Source organism: Rattus norvegicus, chromosome 16 (assembly GCF_021556685.1).
Source record: "Rattus norvegicus strain SHRSP/BbbUtx chromosome 16, alternate assembly SHRSP_T2T, whole genome shotgun sequence".
Lineage (NCBI taxonomy): Eukaryota > Metazoa > Chordata > Mammalia > Rodentia > Muridae > Rattus > Rattus norvegicus.
Window position 1 is genome coordinate 25,465,577 of NC_141549.1, and position 21,924 is coordinate 25,487,500.

At 38.6% G+C, this 21,924-nt stretch overlaps 1 protein-coding gene across 1 annotated transcript in view; it reads right to left on the reverse strand.

Annotated features, from left to right (window-relative positions):
• The window catches only part of LOC148000488 (uncharacterized), a 46,590-nt gene that overhangs the window by 19,308 nt on the left and 5,358 nt on the right, over positions 1–21,924 (reverse strand). The window contains exons 5-9 of the mRNA XM_087589398.1: positions 8,528–8,564; positions 6,309–6,370; positions 3,487–3,520; positions 2,991–3,033; positions 1,144–1,272 (exon numbers count right to left, since the gene is read on the reverse strand). Coding sequence (XP_087445524.1) covers positions 1,144–1,272; positions 2,991–3,033; positions 3,487–3,520; positions 6,309–6,370; positions 8,528–8,564 — 305 coding nt within the window. The remainder of the gene's footprint in view (positions 1–1,143; positions 1,273–2,990; positions 3,034–3,486; positions 3,521–6,308; positions 6,371–8,527; positions 8,565–21,924) is intronic.

Here is a 21,924-nt window from a genome sequence, read left to right on the forward strand (position 1 = left end):
TGAATTTGATACCTGAGACTGGAAACAGAGGAAGGGAAAGATTGATTCATACAAGTTATCTTTTGATACCTACAATTCAACTTACATTCTCCTACTCCCCAAATAAATTAAGTACAGAATGTCCTTGAACTGACAGAGACCATCCTGCCTGATTTATGAGTTCATGAATTAACTGTGTACACCAACATACCCAGCCTCCTGTTGTGGGCACCCCGCCTATAAGTACTTTGGACTTCAATGGGTAAAACCAGAATGCTGAGGTCCTGTCCAGGAAGTTAAGAAATATCAGAAGACTGACTTCTTATTTCCCCTTATGATAATTTTAATCTTTTTGCCTATCAAACATATTAAATCTGTGTGCTGGAAAAGGGGCTGAGGAGTTTAAAACATTCATTGCTCCTCCAGGACACCTGGCTTTGCTTTGTAAAACACATAATATTGGTTGACAAAATTCTGGAACAACAAGAACAAAGGATGAAATGACCTCTTCTGATTTTTGTGGGAAGCACACGCACATGGTATACAGACAGAATACACGCAAAACATTCACACACATAAAGTCAGTCAATCCAAAGTAAATGAAGCACAACTATGGTGGTCGCTTTCATGTTGACTGTACCTATTTCCAGGAGCATGTACTATTTGGTTTCTGTATTTTTATGACTTCTCCTCAGTGAGTTAAAAACATGCTCATTTTCTGTTTTTTCTTCTGTTTCCATAGTCTAATTTACTATTATTACATTTTATGACAGTGATTCTCAACCTGTCTGTCATACCCTATTGGAGGAGGGCATAGAACAGTCTCACACAGGTTGGCAAAGACCTTCTGAAAATACCAATACGACATTACAGTTGATGATATTATCAATCTGACACTGATGCAGTAGCAACATAACAGTTGTATGGTTGGGAATCACCACAGCATGAGGAACTGTATTAAAGGTCACAGCGTTAGGAAGGTTGAGAAGCAATGCCTAATGCAGTGACTGGCAAGGAGTGAGGATATGGAGAGTGTGAAGGGAATGCTCAAGGCTGATCTTTCTCTACTCGTTCACTACTTGCACTAGGAAGGCATAGGCACAAACACCCATCACTCCCCTTCACAAAAGGAAATAGGTTACTTCTCACATCAGTGGGGATTACTGTTGCAGATGTATTTTCTTCCCATACTTCAAGAATTGGGTCTACCCGAGAAGACACATAAACTCCAGATTTTCTAAAAATATTTTGGATCTTCTTAGGTATTATATGGAATTTTCTTCCCGATTCTCCCTGCAATGCAGAGAAGAGAGTTTACTTTTTATTTGGTCTTGAAATTAACTCTATTCTTTTAGGATGCATGCTTTCAAATCAACAATGTTCTTTAGGAATTACAGGATATTGACACATGAAAATCAAAATTATTAAATATAAAATATCTTCTTATATGCCTATTTACAACTTAATAGGATACCATCAAGAAGTTAAAATATTTATGCTAGCCTAGATTAAGAGAAAATCATTAACTGACAAACTTGACCTTGTTCTTGTTGAGACTAAGCTTAATTCATTATCAGTCAATTATTCTGCTTCTAGTTTAAGATGATTATTAATATTAATGAGGCCCCTTCTAACAGTCTTCCTCTTCCATTGTGGGGAATCACAAAATGCACAGTTTTCATTTACAAATAAATGGCAATTTAATTGCTAGCACTGTCCATACCATAGAACCGGTGAAACTGCTTTATAGAAACACAATTGTCCACTGAGTCACATTCAAAAATCATTAAATTGCCACTCTTCATTCACACAGCCCCTCACTATAGGGCTATAGGTTATATAGAAACAGGTTTCTTAACCTGGAGCAGCTCACAGTGATAAAGCAGCCTCAGACTGGATATGGAAATATCTAAGTAAAGCACTACAATATTTTAACTGTTTGAATGTGGCACAAAGAATATAAGTTTATATTATTTTAAAATCCATAAAGAAGAACTTAAATGGAAATATACAGTAATTGACTCCCTGCATCTAAAAATGCTGGATAATTGGGAAAAACACTTGTTGTTTTTCTAGATGAAGAGCTTTCAACATACCCTCATAGAATCAAATAGAAAATGCTCTATTCTCATAAGACAAACTTGATGAACATATTACAAACTGCTACATAGCCACAATTTCTCCTTAGTGTAAATACACATGAAATAGAGAAACCAAGGAGATGCTCTCATACAGGATCCTAAAATAGCAGTGTCCAAAGGTAGATAAAAATTGCATGCATTTTCCTGAGGGTAAAGTCACTTAGGAGATTCATGGATTATAGAAATGTCTGGACTTACTAAGAAGTACTTATTATATATAAGTATACAGTAGCTATCATCAGACACACCAGGAGAGATCATCATATCTCATTATAGATGGTCGTCAGTCAACATGTGGTTGCTGTGAATTGGATTCATCAAGACCTCTGGAAGAGCAATCAGTGCTCCTTTTTTTTTTGGTTTTTTTTTTTTTTTTTGGTTTTTTCAGTCAGTGCTCTTAACCACTGAGCCATCTCTCCAGCCCAGGAAAACCGATATGGGAGAGGGTGAGGGGGAAGGGATGGGGGCTCATGGACAGGAAACCGGGAAGGGGAAAAACATTGGAAAAGTAAAGAAATATATCTAATAAAGAATTTTTAAAAAAGAAATATTATGGTCTAGTAATAGTCACATTTTAAAATCAGTCAAATGTGTACTCATTTCTGCAAACAATACTTGTCAAACATCAGACATCTTCTATTGTACGAGGACTGCGCTCAGTCTTCCACTCACTATGTCTTTTGAGTCCATTCTCTTATTGACCACCACTACCCACAAGGACTTACTGCTCACTTGCAGTTTGTAGAAATCTCCACATCTACAATGTGGACTCCCTTGAGCAATCTTTCCATATAAAACTGGGATAGTTACACTATTGCTGAATTGTAACAAAATTCATAAGAAAATTAAATTCACAAAGAAGAATTTTACCTTCACAGAGGAGGTAGAGCTGACATTATCCACATTCACACACCTAGGAACAAGAAAGGAGGGCTTGTCAGGGAGCCTTTAGAATAACAGCATGCAACATTCTTCCAACCTTGGTTTTGTGGCTCAATCCCTTCTTCATGAATAAGAAACCCAGGCAAACTAGCCAGTAAACTTCAGGGGATTCTCTCTCACCACCTCCTGCCTCACCATAAGTGCCCCAGGATTCAGATGCACATGAGATCCTCAAGACCTCATGTGGATTCTGAGAATCCAAACTTCCATTCTCACAGACTCATGGCAAGCACTTTATCCACTGAATCATCTCCCTTCCTAAGGATGTTTGTCCATAACTCATGCTGTGTGGGAGATAATTGTTCAGCTTGTGATTATAGAAGAAATAAAGAAGCTGAAATCGGAGTACACAGAGGCAAAGAGAATGTCAGGTTCTGAACATTATACTTTTTACAGATTAATTGTAAAATGCACACATTCTTACCATGGTGATGTTCCTGTAAGTCTCTTACCAGCTTCTAAAGAGGGAAGCAAAATTTGTCACAAAACAACTATAGGAAACATGACAATAAGTACAAAGGCTAATATTTGTGACCCTATATCCTTTGGCACCATTTATGAAAAGCCTTTAAAGTGAATAATTATTGGTAAATAATAAATATATGCAAAAACCTTTCTTCCCATTTCCTAGTATATTTTAAAGACAAAGAGAAAATTTCATCAAAAGTTACTACTTATAAAAATTGTTGTGCAAATTACCTATGATCCTGATCACTATCAGACACAGAAATTATCATCTTAGCCTGAACTGTTGTCCCATAGTGAAGGGTTAAAAGGACAGCGTCATGTTGCCACTGCTGCTTTTTGCCTCTGGACTAGGGATGTTTGCAGCGCTCTAGGTGAGCATGCTCATCTCGTACAGCAGTGAAAGGGGCTGCTACAAAGGTCGACTTGAACTTCCTTCACTGTAGGGGAACATTCATTGCTACCACCGGGAAGCACAGTCTCTGGTGACTGTCGTTGCAGCATAGTCAAATATAGGAGACCCAGAGACCTTTACAAAGTATTTCCAGCTGCAAGTGTGACAAAGCTCTTGAGAGATCAGTGTGTTACTGTAGTCGAGATCTTCTGAAGAAGATGTTAAGGGCCCTCAGATCTAGCATTGACCCCTAGCTCATTTCCAGCAAAAAGAAGTTCAACATCAACTTCCATTGCTGGCCATGGCAAGAGCAACTGGAAAGACTTCCTTAGTAGTTATGCAACATGAATTATTACTCCAGAGAGAAGCATGAAAGAAACTTGCAGATAGAGCAGCAATCTTACATAAAACATTTTTAAAATATATTTCCACATATAAACCATAGTGTGTCTCATGTTTCACTCTCTGGATAAAGCCTGCCCTCGAAACATTCTTCAGAGAATGAACAACCCTAGTTCATTTCCTTTACAGTATGTAAAACTCCACTGCACACCCCTTGGCATTGCCCATGACCAGAGCAAGTTTTTGTCCTATCAACAAATGGGCTGAGAAAATGTCTCTATGGTGGACCATATGCTCAGCATGTGTGGGGCCTCTTTCAGTCCTCGACAACAGAAACAAAACTCCAGTGCTGAAATACATTTTAAAAAAAGACACCCACATTATGATAATTCTGTTTCTCTCAGGGTTATGTGAAGAGGGTCATTTAGGTTCCTCTACACTATTCTCTGGCTGGCTCTCTCCAAAGGCACAGTAGATATGAGAGATGCTGTGGTGTAGGTTGCTGAAAGGATAAATTCTGTGGTGCTTCTCCCCCTGTTGGAATCTAATCTTATTCAGACTCAATCAAGGGATCATTCAGTGCTGTGTACTGGAGAATGATGTGGTTTTTCAACCTTCCATCTACTGTGTCAATGTTGTTTTTACTGGAAATTATGTCTTGCAGCATATAAATCAAGTATCACTATATCTTTTGCTAATTAATAGAACTACAGGGAAAAGGTGCTGTCAGAGTAGCCCATATGGAGGCTGCTTTCATTGAATGCTAAGAATATCAGTTTTTATTCCCCAGCACTACCTACAAATCTCACACACCATTCACTTCTCCAAAGGTTCCTGAGTGAGCCAGATATTTATAATATCAAGATATTCACATTAAATGGAAGACAACTAAAAATAACTATAAGATAATCTGTGAATTATAAAATAAGTATGATTGAAATATTATGGAGGGAAAAATTCCAGATTATGCTAATGATATTTAGTCTCCAAAACATAATGAAATTAATTGAATACTGTTTTTGGTTTGCTTTTTAATATGATCATATTTTCACACACTGACACCTATGACATGTAGCAATAATCATATATATAGTATATATGCTAAAACCTGAAATAAAAATGTATTTTATATCAAAGTCAACTTGCTGCTATGTGTCTAGAGAGGACACAAATCATGGAATAGTTTTTTTTTTTTATCAAAGGTCACTACATGCATCAGTAGTTCGATTTGAATATAGTAGCATTGCAGATGATATAATTTGAATTTGAAATTTCTTAGAAGCTCTGGTTGGTTGGCATTGTTGTTCATATGGGGTCTCAAGCCCCTTCAAGCTCCTTCAGTCCTTTCTCTGATTCCTTCAACGGGGGTCCCGTCCTCAGTTCAGTGGTTTAATGATGGCATTTGCCTATGTATTTGCTGTAGTCTGGCTTTGCCTCTCAGGAGAGATCTACATCCGGTTCCTGTCGCCCTGCACTTCTTTGCTTCATCCATCTTATCTAGTTTGGTGGTTGTATAAATTTTTAAAAATCCCATAAAAGAAAAAAGGAAAAAAAAGAAAAAAAAAAGAAATACAGGGTAAAAAATGGAGCAGAGAGGAAAGGAAAGGCTGTCCAGTGACCGGCCTAACTTGGGATCTATCCCATGCATAGGCACCAAACCCTGATACTATTACTGATGCCATGTTGTGCTGGCAAACAGGAGCCTAGCATGGCTGTCCGCTAAGAGGCTCTACCAGAAGCTGACTAAGACAGACGCAGAGACAGCCAACCACTGGATTGATGTCTAGAATGCCTATGGAAAAGTTGTGTAAAGAAATAAAATGTAATTCAATAAAAAGAATGCAAATACATAAAACAACTTTAAAAGAAAAAAAGAAATTTCTTAGAAACAATATCTTAAGTAAATCTGAATTCTAAAAATGGTTGCCAGGAAGTGAAGAATGGATATAAATATATTCATATTTGATTTCCTTACTTTCCTAGCACAAACAAAGTTCTTTCTATAGTTAGGGTAGAATCAGTAGAGGACTTACACTTAATCTTACCTGAATTATGCCGGTTAGAGTTTTTCAAAATGGATTTTAGCTGTCCTGGTGGTCTTACTCCACTGTGGTGTATTTTAAGAATGTTATGTTAATATTCATACTAAACATTAATCCAATGCATTGGATTACTTCTTGCTTGATTTTCTAACTTATATTACATTATAAATTGTTTTAAAAAGCTATTCATTTGTTCTTTAACCAGTTGAGTATGTCTGGGAATACTTTACTTCCAACTTTTCCCCATGTAGAAGAAAGGGAAGGAAATTAGGCCCAAAAATTAGCCCAATGAAACCATTATACAGATACATATATACACACAACCACCTCTCTAGCTTTTGCTCTCATAGCTATACCGAGTGATATTTTTAATCTATAGATGCAATGGAATTAGTCCCCTGACTACATTAATCATAACAGTCTTTGCCCCTGATGCAGTAAGGCACCTATTCCCATGATACTTTGTGAATATTTCACTATCTATGATGGTACCACCCAAGTGGTTTGCTTGTCGAACATCAAATAGATTTCTGTTGCTGCTAGAGCTCTTCAAAACCCACCACTGCATTTGTAATGTTCAAGCTGCTCCTTCTTAACACACGCATGAATGAATCCCGAAGTCACAATCTGCCTGTTTCTGTGCCATTTATCCATTTTTATGAACATAATAAGGTAATAACAGAAACAAAGAACAATAAGACTAATTGCATTGAGACTGTGAAACTGTTTGCACTTCCAAGTATAAGTTAACATGCGTATTTTGCAAGGAGTCTTTGAACAGTTTTAGTATGGAAAAGTTTGAATCTTGATTTTGACATTAGCTTGTATGATTTAGGGAATCTTAAACATGGAGGGAATAAGTCATGTGATAGTATTTATAAAATGATTTCCTGATGCAGAGCCCAAATAAAGAGAACAACATAATTGTCCTCTCTTGTGGAGGTAAGTAATCCTAATGAGCACAGAATGAGCTTGAAATACACCTTTTAATTTTCTACCAAACCAGTGTCTAACCTAGCATCCTGGACAGGAATGGATGGGCCTTCACCTGTATGTTCATGTCCAACTGATATGGAAGGCAAAAACCTCCTTTATAGAGAGATAAATAATAGTCACATGGTCACTTAGTTCTATACATTCAGCTAATCTATTGAGATTCAAAGGATCCATTCCTGTGGAAAACTGATCATATGAATGGATATTTGATGGGTGGAGCTTTCAGGAAGACATGGGTCTTGTGGAATAATTAAAAGGTGAATGACTGGTTCCCATGAGTTCCCATGCCAGGTGCAATCACATGCTCTAGATGTTTCTCTGTCATCCATTTTCACACACTGTCTCCATAGCGGGTTGTTCTGTGGGCCATGCTAGTGTGGCCACATGCCAAGCTAGCCCCAAGCATTCCATAGCCTAGCACCGCTTCCTGTCACAGACTCTTCTCACACTCCCAACAATCCAGTGAAGTCATGACTCAACAAACTGTAACCCAGCAACTGTAACCCAGAGTCATATGTTAATTACTTAATGAACAATACATTTGCACAATCAACTTACAACCAATTGATAAGGACATAAACCACCCACTTAGGTAAGATATAGTTAGTTCATCTAGACACACACAAACCAGTATATATCCATCCCTTAAGAATAGCCATAACAACCTATAAATGTAAAGTGAGAAATGTTAATATCCACCTTCATGGAATCTCAGCCTTTCATTGGATGGACTGCAACTCATGGGTTTCTTCTAAGATATATGATATATGCTACACCTGACAAAAAGTTCCTTTGCCTTCATAGCTGGTGTCAAAGGAGGAAAGAAATGCTTGCCATCTTGTAGTAATGACTGACAACTGAGAATCATCCCACATTATGTACCGTGTCAGAGAGATGAATGCCTGAAATGATAACTATGAGTGTGGGTCTTAGTCCACAAATACAATTTAGTAAGGCTTTGAAAAGCTGAAGAATCTTAAGTGGACATTAACTTGCAGAGATAATCCTAGCAGGCTCTTTTTAAAAACTGCATAGTTTTTTCTTGGAAATGGCATACTTGTGAGCATACTTTTCACATTCATATAAAGTACACTGAACAAATTTTAGGCTAAAATTATATTCAGAATACTGTGGGACCTGTAAGACACAAGTCTCAAAGTATACCCAAAAAGAATTTGCTTTTTATCTTTGCACTCCTCTAGTACTAATGTACTGTTAAGCCTTACCAGGACAAAGGCCTTTCATCTTTAAAAAACAAGACTTCTGAAAATAAAAACAAAATGTGTATTATTACAAGTATAGAAGAATATTACAAATAAAATTATGAAACTCATTTTTAGTATCAATGTCTATGAGAACAATCTATTGAGTACTCTAGAGTAAATATTCATTTGTAGCCAATTACGTCACTTAGAACCAATCCATTCCCTGTATATTTCAAATCAAAGATGGCAGTAATTTATCAAACATCAATGTCTAGAAATAAATACCCGTGAACAATTGTGATGATCCTAACTGAACTCTCTCAGAATGACAGAAAACCCAATCCTTACCAGTATAAAAACAATCAACTGTGATTCCTTTTACTCTGGGCTAATGATTCTTGAAAGAATAACAGATTGGGTCTGGTGGCGCACAACATGAATCCCAACACTGAGGAAGCAAAAGCATATGGATCACTGTGATTCCTTAGACAAAGAAAGCTACAATTTAGTGAGACCATATCTTAACCTAACCCCTAAAAAGAGAAAAACCCAGAGCCCACTTCATGACTCTTGCACCAGTAAACACCCATGGATAAAGAGTTGGCTAAAGGCCAGCATGAGAATACACTCAACAAGAACAAAACAATATAACACACCTGGAGCCCAGCTATCCTACTACATCAAGACCTGGATATGCGAATAAAATCAAAACACAATAAAATGACATTGAATCCAATCTTATGAATATGATAGAGGAATTTAAAGGAGAAATTATCAAATCCCTTAAAATATACAGGAAAATACAATCAAACAGGTGAGCAAAATGAATAAAATATGTCAACACCTGCAAATGATTAAAGAAGCAATAAAGGCAACCCAAAATGATGGAACCTTGGAGACAGAAATACTCCAAAAGAGAACAAGAACAGAAGCACAGCCAACACAATAAAAGAATTGGAAGAGATGATCTCAGGCATACATGATATACTCAAAGAAATTAATACGTCAACCAAAGAAAATATCACCTAAAAAGTTACTGACTCAAAATATTCAGGTAGTCTGAGACACTGTGAAATTTTGTACTAAGGATAATAGGAATTGTTCAAAAGTGAAGAGAGTACCAGCTCCAAAGATGAGAACACATGTTCAACAAAATCATAGAAGGAAATTTATACAACATAAAGGAAGAATGCCTATGAACTTAGAGGAACCTTACAGAACACCAAATTGATTGGTGTTAACAAAAATAAATAATAATCACTCATTCACAAAAAGAGAATGGCAGGAATTAACACTCATTTGTTGTTAATATCTCTCAATATCAGTGAACTCATCTTCCCCATTAAAAAGGCACAGCCTGATAGGCTGGATGTGGAATCAGGGCCAAACTTAAGAAAAATAGGAACAGGAGAAGAAGATTCCCAGATGAAAGGCCCAGAAAATATCTTCAACAACATCATAGAAGAAAACATCCCAAACCTCAAGAAAAAGATGCCTACATACACACAAGAAGCTTACAGTACAAATAAGAGTTTACTGTGTCAGAAAATAAATCCTCCAGCTACATAATAACCAAAACATTAAATCCCCAAAACAAAGAGAGAAAATTAAAAAGCCACAAGGAGAAAGAGGCAAGTAACATATTACATATAAAGACAGAACAATCAGAATTATACCAAACTTCTCAACAGAGAATTAAAAGCCAGAAGAGCCAGAGAGATGTCTTACAGACCCTAAGAGACTATAGCTGTCAGCCCAGACTACAATACTTAGCAAAATTTTCAATCAATTTTACTCAAGATGGAGTAAAAAGCTATTCTGTGACAAAACCAAACGCAAACTATATCTTTCTACTAACCCATCACTAATCAGGATGCTACAAGCAAAACTCCAAGACAAGGAGAGTAACTGAACTCAATGAAACACGAGAAACTAATAATCGCATAGTAAAACCAACCAAGAGAAACACATGCAAACCAAAATCAAAATACCAAGTAAAAGCAATCATTAATTATTAATATCTCTGAACAGGAACAGATTCACTTACCAAATAAAAAGACATAGTCTAAGAGAGTAGATGCATAAACAGAATCTATAATTCTGTTGCATATAGAAATGCAACTCAGCCACAAAGATAATCACTGCCACAGAATAAAGGACTGGACAAAAGGTCTGTAAAGCAAATGGACCCAAGAGTCAAGCTGCAGCAGCCAATCTAATATCTGGTAAAATAGACTTTCAATGAGAAATAATTAAAAGAGATGGGAAAGGACACTGCATATAAATCAAAGGAAAATCCAACAAGATGGTGCTTCAATTCTAAACATCAATGCTTGCGATACAAGTGCATCCTCCTTTACAAAAGAAACATTTACTAATTTTGTTAAAGCTTAAACCACACCTCCAATTCCACACATTAATAGTAGGGGACATCACCTACATATTATCACGTTAATGACCAACAGGCATGTCACCAAAAGAGAAACTAAACTGAAATGTAATGCAACTAGTAGATGACATGAATCAAATGGACCTAACAGATATCTGTGGTGGTTTGCCCTGAAGTTTCTGTATTTTGATGCTAATTCCACTGCCCCAAGGACAGCTGCCTAGTCACATACTCAGAACTCAGATGACTTCACCAGAACCACCTCCCCATTGAATTTGTAAAATACAGGTGAGGGGCAGGTACAGGATAGTAGGAGACCTGACACTGGAGGAGAAGCAAGGATGGGCAGGAGAGAAGCTTGAAGGAAGAGAAGGGGATTAACACAGAGAAGAGGAGAGAGAGGGGGGAGGAGCCATGGCAGGTGATGTTAAGATTCTGCTCTGTGTATTTACAGGTTGTTATCAATCTTCCTAAGGGATGGATGGTACCAGGCCTTGTATGTTTAAGTGGCAACTATACCTTACCAATTGGATCAAAGATTATTGTGTTGTGTGTTCTTTTATGTGAGGGTTTGAGTGTAGGAAAATGTGCGGCTGGGCTGTGTTTCCGCCAAGATATCTAGCAGATATCTTGGGGCACCGAGGTGCGGACCTAGCGGGGTAAAAGACAACTTTTACTTTTTTATTTTAATATTTTTACAACAACATATATCTATAGAAGCTGTCACTCAAATAAAAAAATATGTATCTTCTCAGCACCTCATGGAACCTTCTCCAAAATTGAACATGTACAGATACAGATCTACAACAGATACAAGAAAATACAAAAACAACAACAACAAAAGAACACCAAAATGCTTTTGTGTCTGATAAGGTCACCATGGACTAAAGTTGGACTATGTCAACAACAAAAACAATGGAAAGCCTACAATCTCATGGAAACTGAACAACTCTATGCTAAGTGACCACTGTTGAAAGAAGAAAAGTCTTTCTAGAATTCAATGAAAGTGAAGGCACAAATCATACAAACTTAGGGAACACAATAAAAGCAGTGCAAAAGGAAAGTTCATAACACTATGTCCCTTCAAAAGAAATGGAGAGATTTCATAATAGCAGCTAATCAGCACATATGCAATATTAAAAATAAAAACAGAAGCATACACGCTCAAGAGAAGATGGTATGAAAATTAAACATAGAAACATGGGAAACAATACAAAGAATGAACAAAACCAAGAGCTGCTTACTCAAAACCACTCTGACATGTCATTTGACACCCATCACAAAAGCAAAGATGAAAAACTCAAGTGAGAGTGAATGCTGGCAGGTTGTGGAGCAAAGGGAACACTAATCCATCACTGATGGACGTGAAACTTTGAACAACAACTTTGGAAATCAATTGGGTGGTTTCTCACAAAACTGAGAGAAAAAAACTGTTCTACCTCAAGGGCCAGCTATAACGCTCCTGGGTGTGTAGTCATAAAGATGTCACACTGTACCAAAGAACCACTTGTCAAACTATGTTCATAGTAGCTTTGTTCATACTAACCAGAATCTGGAAACAACCTGGATGTGCCTCTACTGAACAATGAATAAAGAAAGTGATGTATGGCTCCCAAACCCCGTGGGAGGACCGGACACTTCCAGTTTTTAGCGGGAGTCCGAATCTCGTGCTCCCTGCCTCCAGCTCACTGCTCCCAAACCCCGTGGGAGACAGAGCTCACCGCCCGGACAGGTGGGCACTCCTGAGACTGCAGAGCAGAAGAGACCACCAACACTGCCCACCCCTGCCCATATCCCTGGCCCAAGAGGAAACGGTCTCTGGGTTCCCGTAGATAAGGGCACAGGAGCAGCAGGTCCACTGCGTCTGAGACACCGCAGGAACCTGAAGGGACCAGCCAGATAAACGGTTCTCTGCACCCAAATCCTGGGAGAGGGAGAGCTAAACCGTCAGAGAGGCAGACACGACTGGTAAACCAGAAGAGACTGCACTCTGCCCACATCTCTGACTCCAGAGGAAAACACCAAACGCCATCTGGGACTCTGGTGCACGGGGGGCTCCCGGAAAGGGCAGCGCAGGTCCGCCTGGTTGCTGCCCCTGAGGAGAGATCATTAGCAACACCCCACGAGCAATCTTGAGCCTTGGGACCACAGGTAAGACCAACTTTTCTGCTCCAAGTGACCTGCCTGGTGAATTCAGGGCACAGGCCCACAGGAACAGCTGAAGACCTGTAGATAGGAAAAACTACACGCCCCAAAGCAGAACACTCTGTTCCCATAACTGGCTGAAAGAAAACAGGAAAACAGGTCTACAGCACTCCTGACACACAGGCTTATAGGACAGTCTAGCCACTGTCAGAAATAGCAGAACAAAGAAACACTAGAGATAATCTGATGGCGAGAGGCAAGCACAGGAACCCTAGCAACAGAAACCAAGACTACATGACATCATCGGATCCCAATTCTCCAACCAAAGCAAACACGGAATATCCAAACACACCAGAAAAGCAAGATCTAGTTTCAAAATCATATTTGATCGATGCTGGAGGACTTCAAGAAAGACATGAAGAACTCCCTTAGAGAAACGCAGGAAAACATAAATAAACAAGTAGAAGCCTACAGAGAGGAATCACAAAAATCCCTGAAAGGATTCCAGGAAAACACAAACACTTGAAGGAATTAAAAATGGAAATAGAATCAATCAAGAAAGAACACATGGAAACAACCCTGAATATAGAAAACCAAAAGAAGAGACAAGGAGCTGTAGATACGAGCTTCACCAACAGAATACAAGAGATAGAAGAGAGAATCTCAGGAGCAGAAGATTCTATAGAAAACTATCGACTCAACTGTGAAAGATAATGTAAAGCAGAAAAAGCTACTGGTCCAAAACATACAGGAAATCCAGGACTCAATGAGAAGATCAAACCTAAGGATATAGGTATAGAAGAGAGTGAAGACTCCCAGCTCAAAGGACCAGTAAATATCTTCAACAAAATCATAGAAGAAAACTTCCCTAACCTAAAGGAAGAGATACCCATAAGCATACACGAAGCCTAGAGAACTCCAAATAGATTGGACCAGAAAAGAAACAGCTCCCGTCACATAATAGTCAAAAGACCAAACACACAAAATAAAGAATATTAAAAGCAGTAAGGGAAAAAGGTCAAGTAACATAAAGGCAGACCTATCAGAATCACACCAGAAACTGTGAAAGCCAAAAGATCCTGGACAGATGGCCTACAGACCTTAAGAGAACACAAATGCCAGCCCAGGTTACTTTATCCTGCAAAACTCTCAATTAACATAGATGGAGAAACCAAGATATTCCAGGACAAAACCAAATTTACACAATATCTTTCTACAAATCCAGCACTACAAAGGATAATAAATGGTAAAGCCCAACATAAGAAGGCAAGCTACACCCTAGAAAAAGCAAGAAACAAATCGTCTTGGAAACAAAACAAAAAGAAGAAAAGCACACAAACATAACCTCACATCCAAATATGAACATAACAGGAAGCAATAATCACTATTCCTGAATATCTCTCAACATCAATGGCCTCAACTCCCCAATAAAAATACACAGATTAACACACTGGATATGCAATGAGGACCCTGCATTCCCTACAGGAAACACACCTCAGAGACAAAGACAGACTCTACCTCAGAGTGAAAGGCTGGAAATCAACTTTCCAAGCAAATGGTCAGAAGAAGCAAGCTGGAGTAGCCATTCTAATATCAAATAAAATCAATTTCCAACTAAACGTCATCAAAAAAGATAAGGAAGGACACTTCATATTCATCAAAGGAAAAATCCACCAAGATGAACTCTCAATCCTAAATATCTATGCCCCAAATACAAGGGCACCTACATACGTAAAAGAAACCTTACTAAAGCTCAAAACACACATTGCACCTCACACAATAATAGTAGGAGATTTCCACACCCCACTCTCATCAATGGACAGATCATGGAAACACTAATTAAACAGAGACGTAGACAGACTAAGAGAAATCATGAACCAAATAGACTTAACAGATATTTATAGAACATTCTATCCTAAAGCAAAAGGATATACATTCTTCTCAGGTCCTCATGGTACTTTCTCCAAAATTGACCATATATTTGGTCAAAAAACAGGCCTCAACAGGTACAGAAAGATAGAAATAATCCCATGGGTGCTATCAGACGACCACGGCCTAAATCTGGTCTTCAATAACAATAATGGAAGAATGCCCACATATACGTGGAAGTTGAACAATGCTCTACTCAATGATAACCTAGTTAAGGAAGAAATAAAGAAAGAAAATAGAGACTTCTTAGATTTAATGAAATCGAAGGTACAACATACCCAAACTTATGGGACACAATGAAAGCTGTGCTAAGAGGAAAACCCATAGCTCTGAGTGCCTGCAGAAAGAAACAGGAAACAGCATATGTCACCAGCTTGACAGCACACCTAAAAGCTCTAGAACAAAAAGAAGCAAATACACCCAGGAGGAGTAGAAGGCAGGAAATAATCAAACTCAGAGCTGAAATCAGCCAAGTAGAAACAAATGGACCATAGAAAGAATCAACAGAACCAAAAGATGGTTCTTTGAGACAATCATTAAGATAGATAAACCCTTAGCCAGACCAACTAGAGGACACAGAGAGTGTTTCCAAATTAACAAAATCAGAAATGAAAAGGGAGACATAACTACAGATTCAGACGAAATTACAAAAATCATCAGATCTTACTATAAAAGCCTACGTTCAACAAAACTTGAAAATCTGCAGGAAATGGACAATTTGCTAGACAGATACCAGGTACCGAAGTTAAATCAGGAACAGATAAACCAGTTAAACAACCCCATAACTCCTAAGGAAATAGTAGCAGTCATTAAAGGTCTCCCAACAAAAAAGAGCCCAGGTCCAGACGGGTTCAGTGCAGAATTCTATCAGACCTTCATAGAAGGCCTCATACCAATACTATCCAAACTATTCCACAAAATTAAAACAGATGGAGCACTACCAAATTCCTTCTATGAAGCCACAATTACTCTTATACCCAAACCACACACAGACCCAACACAGAAAGAGAACTTAGACCAATTTCCCTTATGAATATAGACGCAAAAATACTCAATAAAATTCTGGCAAACCAAATCCAAGAGCACATCAAAACAATCATCCACCATGATCAAGTAGGCTTCATCCCAGGCATGCAGGGATGGTTTAATATACGGAAAACCATCAACGTGATCCATCATATAAACAAACTGAAAGAACAGAACCACATGATCATTTCATTAGATGCTGAGAAAGCATTTGACAAAATTCAACACCCCTTCATGATAAAAGTCCTGGAAAGAATAGGTATTCAAGGCCCATACCTAAACATAGTAAAAGCCATATACAGCAAACCAATTGCTAACATTAAAATAAGTGGAGAGAAACTTGAAGCAATCCCACTAAAATCAGGGACTAGACAAGGCTGCCCACTCTCTCCCTACTTATTCAATACAGTTCTTGAAGTTCTAGCCAGAGCAATCAGACAACAAAAGGAGGTCAAGGGGATACAGATTGGAATAGAAGAAGTCAAAATATCACTATTTGCAGATGATATGATAGTACATTTAAGTGATCCCAAAAGTTCCACCAGAGAACTACTAAAGCTAATAAACAACTTCAGTAAAGTGGCTGGACATAAAATTAACTCAAATAAATCAGTAGCCTTCCTCTACACAAAAGAGAAACAACTGAGAAAGAAGTTAGGGAAACAACACCCTTCATAATAGACCCAAATAATATAAAGTACCTCGGCGTGACTTTAACCAAGCAAGTAAAAGATCTGTACAATAAGAACTTCAAGACTCTGAAGAAAGAAATTGAAGAAGACCTCAGAAGATGGAAAGATCTCCCATGCTCATGGATTGGCAGGATTAATATAGTAAAAATGGTCATCTTACCAAAAGCGATCTACAGATTCAATGCAATCCCCATCAAAATAACAATCCAATTCTTCAAAGAGTTAGACAGAACAATTTGCAAATTCATCTGGAATAACCAAAAACCCAGGATAGCTAAAGCTATCCTCAACAATAAAAGGACTTCAGGGGGAATCACTATCCCTGAACTCAAGCAGTATTACAGAGCAATACTGATAAAAACTGCATGGTATTGGTACACAGACAGACAGATAGACCAAAGGAATAGAATTGAAGACCCAGAAATGAACCCACACACCTATGGTCACTTGATTTTTGACAAAGGAGCCAAAACCATCCAATGGAAAAAAGATAGCATTTTCAGCAAATGGTGCTGGTTCAACTGGAGGTCAACATGTAGAAGAATGCAGATTGATCCATGCTTATCACCCTGTACAAAGTTTAAGTCCAAGTGGATCAAGGACCTCCACATCAAACCAGACACACTCAAACTAATAGAAGAAAAACTAGGGAAGCATCTGGAACACATGGGCACTGGAAAAAATTTCCTGAACAAAACACCAATGGCTTATGCTCTAAGATCAAGAATCGACAAATGGGATCTCATAAAACTGCAAAGCTTCTGTAAGGCAAAGGACACTGTGGTTCGACAAATCGGCAACCAACAGATTGGGAAAAGATCTTTACCAATCCTACAACAGATAGAGGCCTTATATCCAAAATAAACAAAGAACTCAAGAAGTTAGACCGAAGGGAGACAAATAACCCTATTAAAAAATGGGGTTCAGAGCTAAACAAAGAATTTACAGCTGAGGAATGCCGAATGGCTGAGAAACACCTAAAGAAATGCTCAACATCTTTAGTCATAAGGGAAATGCAAATCAAAACAACCCTGAGATTTCACCTCACACCAGTGAGAATGGCTAAGATCAAAAAGTCAGGTGACAGCAGATGCTGGCAAGGATGCAGAGAAAGAGGAACACTCCTCCATTGTTGGTGGGATTGCCGACTGGTACAACCAATCTGGAAATCAGTCTGGAGGATCCTCAGAAAATTGGACATTGAACTGCCTGAGGATCCAGCTATACCTCTCTTGGGCATATACCCAAAAGATGCCCCAACATATAAAAAAGACACGTGCTCCACTACGTTCATAGCAGCCTTATTTATAATAGCCAGAAGCTGGAAAGAACCCAGATGCCCTTCAACAGAGGAATGGATACAGAAAATGTGGTACATCTACACAATGGAATATTACTCAGCTATCAAAAACAATGCCTTTGTGAAATTCATAGGGAAATGGTTGGAACTGGAAAATATCATCCTGAGTGAGCTAACCCATCACAGAAAAACACATATGGTATGCACTCATTGATAAGTGGATATTAGCCCAAATGCTTGAATTACCCTAGATGCATAGAACACATGAAACTCAAGATGGATGATCAAAATGTGAATACTTCACTCCTTCTTTGAAAGGGGAACAAGAATGCCCATGGCAGGGAATAGAGAGGCAAAGATTAAAACAGAGACTGAAGTAACACCCATTCAGAGCCTGCCCCACATGTGGCCCATACATATACAGCCACCCAATTAGACAATATGGATGAAGCAAAGAAGTGTAGGCAGACTGGAGCCGGATGTAGATCTCTCCTGAGAGACACAGTCAGAATACAACAAATACAGAGGTGAATGCCAGCAGCAAACCACTGAACTGAGAACAGGACCCCCGTTGAAGGAATCAGAGAAAGGACTGAAAGAGATTGAAGGGGATGAGATGCCATATGAACAACAATGCCAAGCAACCAGAGCTTCCAGGGACTAAGCCACTACCTAAAGACTATACATGGACTGACCCTGGACTCCGACCTCATAGGTAGCAATGAATGGCCTAGTAAGAGCACCATGGAAGGGGAAGCCCTGGGTCCTGCGAAGACTGAACCCCCAGTGAACGTGATTGTTAGGGGGAGGGCAGCAATAGGGGAGGAATGGGAGGGGAACACCCATAAAGAAGGGGAGTGGGAGGGGCTACGGAGATTTTGGCCTGGAAACTGGGAAAGGAATAACACTTGAAATGTAAATAAGAAATACATAAGTTAATAAAAAAAAGAAAGTGATGTATACTTTCAAAATGGCATATTATCCCACTATTACAAACAAAGGCAGAATGAATTTTGCAGGTAAATCAATGGAACTTGAGAATATCCTCCGGAGTTCAAACAGGACATGTGTGTTATGTACTCACTTATAGATGGTTATTGGCCAAAAATACAGACACCATGCTATTATCCACAGACTCAGAAAAGCTACACAAGAAGGAATGCACAAGTGAGGATGCCTGAATCTCACTTAAAGGAGTGCATAAAGCAGTCCTAAGAGGAAGACGGAGGGAGTGAACTGAATAGAGAAGAGATACGGAGGGCTATGGGATGGGTTTGGAATCAGGTGTGGGTAAGGAAGAGGAGAGATGGATGGATGGTCCTGAATGTGAATGGAAATCTGCAACTGACAAGGGTGAAGTTTTTTTTTTTAATGAAAAAAGACAATGTGGGATACTATTCACCTACTAAAGACAAAGACATAATGACCTTTGCAGGTGAATGAATAGAACTTGAGAATATCTTCCTGAGTGACATAACCCAGACCCAAAAGACATGGATGGCGTATACTCACTTCTAAGTGGATATTAGCAATAAAGTACAGGATATCAATACTATACTCAGGACCAAAAGAAGATGAAGAAGAAAGGACCAAGAGAGGATTTTGAATCTAACTTAGAACATACCGGAAAATACTCAGAGGAGGCAGAGGAAGGAAGGAACTAGGTGGGAGTGGGTAAATTTGAGACAACTGAGTGTTTCAGGATCGGGTCTGGGGAGATACAGGGGAGATGGCTTGACAGCCATGAAAATGAATGGATAGCTGCAGCTGGCAAGGGTGGAGATGTCAAAAAAATTCACTTGGTCATCACATTAGATGCTGATAAAGCCGTTGATAAAATCAAGCACCCCTTCATGTTAAAAGTCTTAGAGACCTCAGTGATCAAATTTGCATACCTGAACCAGCCAATAAACACTAACAACTTATATGCAGAGAAACTTAAAACCAGAGAGTAAGCAAAGCTGCCCACATACAAAAGAGACCTCACAAAATCTACCAAAGAACTCCTACACCAAAGGTGATAAACCCTTACAGAAAAGTGTCTGAATGCAAGATTAACTCAAATAACCAGCAGCCCTTCCTCATGCAACAGTTAAAAGGGATAAGAAAAATTTAGTCAAGCAAAACCCTTTACAGTAACCACAGATAACATTAAATAGCCCAGTACAACTCTAATCAAGCTACTTAAAGACCTGCCTGTCAAAAACTTTATGTCTCTGAAAAAGGAATTAACAGGACATCTGAAGATGGAAAGGTCTCCTATACTACAGATGGATAGGATTAACAAGGTGAAAATGGCCATCTTACAAAAAGCATCTTCACAGTCAATGCATTTCTCTTCAAAATTGCAAGACCATTATTTACAGACCTTGAAAGAGCAATTTTTTAAAAAACAAAAAACCCATGATAGCTGATAGATACATAGATGATAGATAGATAGATAGATGATAGATACATAGATGATAGATACATAGATAGATAGATAGATAGATAGATAGATAGATAGATAGATAGATATCTTGAATAATTAAATAATTTTTGGAGGTATCATCATCCCTGATATCAAGACATATCACAGAGCAATCATAACAAAAGCTGTATAGAATTAGTATAGAAACAAAAAGTTGACCGATGGAATCAAATCAAAGAAAAAACACACATACCTACCAACACATGATTTTGACAAAGGCAAAACCACACAATGGGGAAAATAGGAAAGTTTCTTCAACAAATGGTGCAGGTGTAACTGTATGTCTGCATGAAGAAGAATGCAAATAGATCTGTATTTCTCAACCTGCACAAAACTCAAGTTCATGTGGATGAAAGACCTTGACATTGAAGCAGAAACTTCAATATACTGAGGACATCGGTACAGTAGACAATTTCCTGAACAGCACACCACTGTCCCAGCCTCTGAGATCAATGATTGATAAATGGGGACTCACAAAACTTAAAAACCTCTGTAAAGCAAAGGACACCATCAAAAGGACAAAAGAGAAGCCTACATTTTGGGAAAAGATCGTCATCAGTCTTACACTTCACAGAGAAATAATGGTTAAAATATATAAAAAGCCCAAAAAGTTAGACAGCAATAAACCAATCTGAATATGGTGTACAGTGGTAAACGAAGCATTCCCAGCCGAGGATGCTCAGGAGGCCGAGAGACATCAAATGCTCATCTACAGTCATCACTGAATGCAGATCAGAAGGACCCTGAGTCCATCCTACACCAGTCAGAGCAGCCAGAATCAAAACCTCAAGTGACAGCCATGCTGACAAGGATATTGAGCAAAGGGAATATTCCTCCATTGTTGGTGGGAGAGACATTAAAATCCCTTTTCTTTTTTTTTTCTTTTTTTCAGAGCTGTGGACCGAACCCAGGGCCTTGCGCTTGCTAGGCAAATGCTCTACCACTGAGCTAAATTCCCAACCCCTAAAATCCCTTTTGAAAAGCAATTTGGCGGGTTTTTTTTCCAAAAATTTTGAAATAGTTTTTACCTTAAGACACAACTATGTCAATCATGGGCATATACCCCAAACTTGCTCCACCATACCACCCAAGCACACTTGCTTAACTATGTTCATAAAACCTCTCCTTGTAATAACCATGGACAGGAGACAACTGAAAAACTGATTAAGGAAATGTGGTATATTTGCACAATGAAATAATACTCGGCTATGAAAAACATGGAATTTGAGAAAATTGCAGGCAAATGGATGGGATTGGCAAACATCATACTGGATGAGGTAACTGAAACCGAGAAGGACAGGCATGGAATGTACTCACTTAAAGGTGAGGACCTTAGCAGCCATAAATTACAGAATAACCAGGCCACAGTGCACAGACCTAAAGAAGCTAAGTAATGAGGGCCCAAGGGAAGATGCGTGAATCTCACTCAGGAGGGAAAATGAAATAGATATCAGGATTCGATTGAGG